Genomic DNA, 4,717 nt, shown 5'->3' with positions numbered 1-4,717 from the left:
TCGGCAATTTCAAAGGGCAACCATAAGTCATCTGTATGCATCTCTTGTCAATAGTTTTTGCTGTGACAGTTGCACATTTCTGAATGAAATTCACCAAAACACTTATAAATAAAGAATTGAGAGAAATTATTGTTTCATGAAAAGTAGACGTTTATTTTGTAGTTTTTATAAGCCTTAACAACTTCTTCTAACAGCATTTTAGGAATTGCGCGTTTTCCAATAGATTTGAATTAAGAAATTAATTACTTTTACCTTGTTAATGACATAAAGCAACATTTTGTAATTTTGTTATAGAAGGGAACCATTTATTTTTTCTGCCAACTATTGGAACAACATTCCCACAATTCGATTAGATGAACATAAATCAGATTAAAAGTGACGTCATGGGGTGTCCGATTCAGTCAACGTAATTGTGCCAATAGCTTTATATCAAAAACATCGGTTGTCGTGAAAAAAAATAGGAGAGCGCCCCCTGTTATGTATTTTAGCATAAAAGTGATGCCAAACCAGCATTCACAGCAAATTGCAGCAGCAATATGAGTCTCGGTAAGTACTAACAGTTTTTCGCCACAAATTCTCACTCATTCTTTCATAACCAACCGATTGTTTATATGTTTTGTTCATTTAGCATAGTATTACTGGCGTATCGTGCTATTGTTCACATATTGAATGAAAACAGCGTGTCACATATTATATCATGACTTGTCAATGTCCTATTTCCAATGTTTGACTATTAATATCCTCATAGGTTTTGATCACTGAATTGAAATTAGTTTCTACAACGAATAGTTACTGCGATTTACCGTGTTTTCGAATTACAGATTCACGCTTCAAGATGATGCTGTCTATTGTATCTCTCGTTATTATTGGATTATCATGGGTAATCACACCTGTTGGTAAGTTTGGTATCTTCCTCTTCCATGTTTACTATTACATGCAATAGACGTAGGATACATTAACGGGGAAATCAAGATGTGTGTATGTTTCTCTTATATTTCGCTAGCATAGTAACATCAAAAAGTGAGAAAATCTGACTAAGTATTGTTAACAGTGTAACACATGAAACGGTATATTACCGTGATGTTCATCAATATATGTATTTCAGAAATGAATGAAGTTACACCAGACGGGACGTACACAAGCTGCAAATGTCTGAAGTACGACATATTCTGCCAGAATGACAAATCTACATGGGAATGGGCAAAAAACTATTGCGAGAATGCCGGTGGTTGGCTAGCAACTATTGATAAGCAGTCCACCCACCAAGCTATTCGGCAGATCATCTATGCTGATTTAGATAATAAAACTTGCCATAATTATGGGTTCTGGATCGGCTATTATGATCCACGCCCGTTACCAAAACCGACGCGTCACAAGGCAAACCCCGATCTCTTCACATGGGTAAAAGTTGATGAGCCGTGTACGCAGTTTGTAAAATGGGAAACAGACGAACCAAACGACAATATCACTGAGCATCCCGACGGACAGAACTGCGTTCAATTATGGTAAGAACTGTAATAATTTGATTTCTACATAACATGTCTTATTGTTAAATCAGGATTAGTTCAAAAAATGGCGAGCTAGTTTTTGCATTGGGTTAATTTCCGATAAAACCACAAATCAATTTATGAACTAGATAAACTGTTTTAAACAATTTGAATTACAGGTATAGACCGACAAAACGTGGTAATTTTGATGATGAGTATTGCTATGAGAAGAAAGGATATGTGTGTATGTTTGAAGTCGGTAAGTAAATTAACTCGATCACTAGATTTAGGTGAATTACTGACGTTTATAATTAGTAATTATTCTCGGAATTGGCATCAATGCGTTCAGTGTTACAAATACCATGGTTACAAATACCATGTGGTCAATGCAGTGATGACGGAAGATAATGGAACACTATTTCAGAAGTAACAACACGTTTGCACCTGAGGTCAATTATTAAACACGGAATGTTGAATAAAATTATTAGGGATCGATACGTCAATTTCCACAAATATTCTATTATTGATGACTGCGTTTGACACAATGATGGCCGTTATCATTAGGTACACATGCATCATAACAAAGAAAAATGTTTTCGCACACACATATGTGTACATTGTTATTTTGAGTAGTAGTGAATATGGTTTGAATAATACATTACTTTCATCTCTTGCAGATTGCCCATGTGCCAACCCATAAACCAAATATTCTGTAAGTGTAAGAAACGCATGATGCCGAATTCGTTAAATATTTGAACACGACTATGGACAGTACTCGGTTCTTTTTTTTCTGTATTAGCATTAATGCAGTGAGAAAGTTTAGATCAGCAATAAACCATATATCATGAATAACCTTGATTGTATTTTTATTTATACCTGTTGCCACTTCAGTGAATTGTTTTTTGTTAAAATAATATTGTTGTTGCCAATGTTTCGTTGAATTATTATTGTTGATGTTGTTACGATAATATACACCTTATACAAGACAGGCATAGTATCTCTGGATCAAACCAAGGTATTCGATAAATCACGATTATCCATTTAATGCATTAAAATCGTTTGGATTTTACACAAGCGCAGAAAGCATATTCAGAGTCAACAGTTCACTTACAGCACCCATATCATTCTTGCGCAGTATTCGCCAGAGGCACGCCCTCTCTGGGCAGTTGTATACTATAGCGATTGAACCACAACTACATAAAGTCAGATCTGAAAAAAAGCATTGAAGGTATTTACATCTCGACAAGCAACAAACGGAAGTGTAAATTAACTGCATATGCAGATGATATAACTTTCTTCGTAAATAAAAAATGTTGACTTCCTAAAACTATCATACTGGATAACAACATATGAAAGTGCAACAAATGAAAAGGTAAATAAAAGCAAGTCGAAAGGGTTATGGGTTGGGGCCTGGAGACAGAAAAGACTCCCCATGGGGATTACATGGAACAACGTTGGTATGAAATTCCTTGAGTTATATATTGGTAACACTGTGGTATTTATAAACAAAAACTGGGAAGAGGCAGTTCCAGAAATTATGTCAAAACTGGACTCGTGGGGGCGGTATGTTTCTTGTATCTCATATCGTGGTCGTGTCATTATTGTGAATCAACTAGCACAACAAAATTATTCCACTCTATTGACTGTTTCACACCCCTGCTCCAGTTATATTAAGGAAATAGAAACTCTGTTTATCAACGTCTTCTGGCAAGGTCGCCATTGAAAGCCAGCTTAACTTGTGTACACCACATTAAAGTTTGGTGGCCATGGGCTTGCTTACATAACCAGTCGTATTAAAGCATATAGGATGCAATACATACAAAGATATCCAAACTCTAATACTGGCCATTCTTGCTTCACCTTCACAGACCGCTTTTTTCATCAGATATATAAACCTGGGTATACGAAACCTCTATTTGTAATAAATATGCCATCCATCCCGTCTACTGGAAGCATTTATTTATTACATACTTCCTTGAGTTTTCAGAACTAGCCACTGAGAATAAATGGTATTCTGAACAAGCTTTGTTGATTATTGCTGGCAATATTCCAATATGAATTGGAAGCAAACTGTGACACCAAATCTACTCGTTCTATTGTCATGCTTCTAAAATAAATTTTCAAATGTCTTGAAACAGATTCAAACATAAGGATATGGATTGTAAAATATTAAGTTTATATAGTGTTCAACACATTAATTTGTAAATAGTAAATTTATTTTATAGAATTCAGTGATAATATTATGAAATAAAAAAATTAAATAGAAATATTATGTGTATTTTTTTATGTGGAAACTTGGCTGGCCTACTCAGAAATATAAAAAAAGTGGATATGCAGTTCTTTATTTTTTATTTTTTACAGACTGCAAACAATAAAACACTCACAGTGCAAGGCTAGTACACCAACATGTCTATTCTTTTGCTTGAGTGTCAAACTACATGGTTTTAGTGACTAACTCTTATGTTTTTAAATTTTAGAATTTCTTTTATTTGGGGAGGTTCTTCTATAAAAATAGAACAGATATATCTATCTATCTACGCATGTGCGGACGTCTCTCCACATCGCTCCGTGTGATACGGTAAAAAACTGCCTTTTTGTGCACGGCTTTCTCAAGTACTGTTCATACACGTTTTGGTAAATACTTAGTGCTGCATTTTGAAGGTTTTTTGGATCGTTTTGGCATAAATCTGCCCTGTCTTTTACTTAATTACTTTCTGTACTCGGTGCTGTGGTCTGCCACGCCGGCATCCAAGATGGCTGCCTGCATGCCGGCCACGCCTTCTCTGAGTTAAACAAGGAAACACGGTTTGAAATGTGAATCAGTTTATGGTGTATTACAAAACAACAAAGTTCACTGATTGCGAAAAGGTTAAAAGTCGCGTGACATCCATGTAACCGCACATGTCGTCGCATGTTTAACATACTGATAGTTCATCAGCACGTTTCTCAGACTAGTGAATTAAACACTGGACAGTATGGTGAAAAATAAATACGTCACAGACGGCTGCGTATTATCGGCGATACATGTGTAGGAATCGGAACTTTGAACACATATTTGTATTCAGAGTGTGAATCACGACTGTTGAACAGACTGATAGAGAGGAGTCATTTTTTCTTCGAACAAAAAATGAAGGATTGAAACAGATATTACCTAAACTCAATTAACTAAGCATCGACATCGAATTAGTTTCCTGGTACATCTCATTAATTTCTCAGTCACTCCAACACAC

At 35.5% G+C, this 4,717-nt stretch overlaps 1 protein-coding gene across 1 annotated transcript; it reads left to right on the top strand.

Moving 5' to 3' along the window:
• The first annotated feature begins 510 nt into the window (after window positions 1–510).
• LOC146735507 (C-type lectin domain family 19 member A-like) lies at window positions 511–2,339 on the top strand. The gene is made up of 5 exons (XM_085506408.1): window positions 511–546; window positions 822–896; window positions 1,106–1,505; window positions 1,667–1,746; window positions 2,165–2,339. Exons 1-5 carry the CDS (start codon window positions 537–539, stop codon window positions 2,185–2,187), a joined length of 588 nt encoding a protein of 195 aa, XP_085362534.1. The 5' UTR covers window positions 511–536; the 3' UTR covers window positions 2,188–2,339.
• Window positions 2,340–4,717: the final 2,378 nt, after the last annotated feature.

This window comes from Saccoglossus kowalevskii, chromosome 12, assembly GCF_978046115.1.
Source record: "Saccoglossus kowalevskii chromosome 12, keSacKowa6.1, whole genome shotgun sequence".
Taxonomy (NCBI): Eukaryota; Metazoa; Hemichordata; class Enteropneusta; family Harrimaniidae; genus Saccoglossus; species Saccoglossus kowalevskii.
Note: the sequence above shows the minus strand (reverse complement) of the source record. Positions and strands in the feature narration are given on the sequence as shown.

Excerpts from the sequence above, each read along its gene's own strand:
- LOC146735507 (XM_085506408.1), top strand. Across the intron at positions 897-1,105 it reads ATGGGTAATCACACCTGTTG|AAATGAATGAAGTTACACCA; the intron begins GTAAGTTTGGTA and ends TATGTATTTCAG. Across the intron at positions 1,747-2,164 it reads TGTGTGTATGTTTGAAGTCG|ATTGCCCATGTGCCAACCCA; the intron begins GTAAGTAAATTA and ends CATCTCTTGCAG.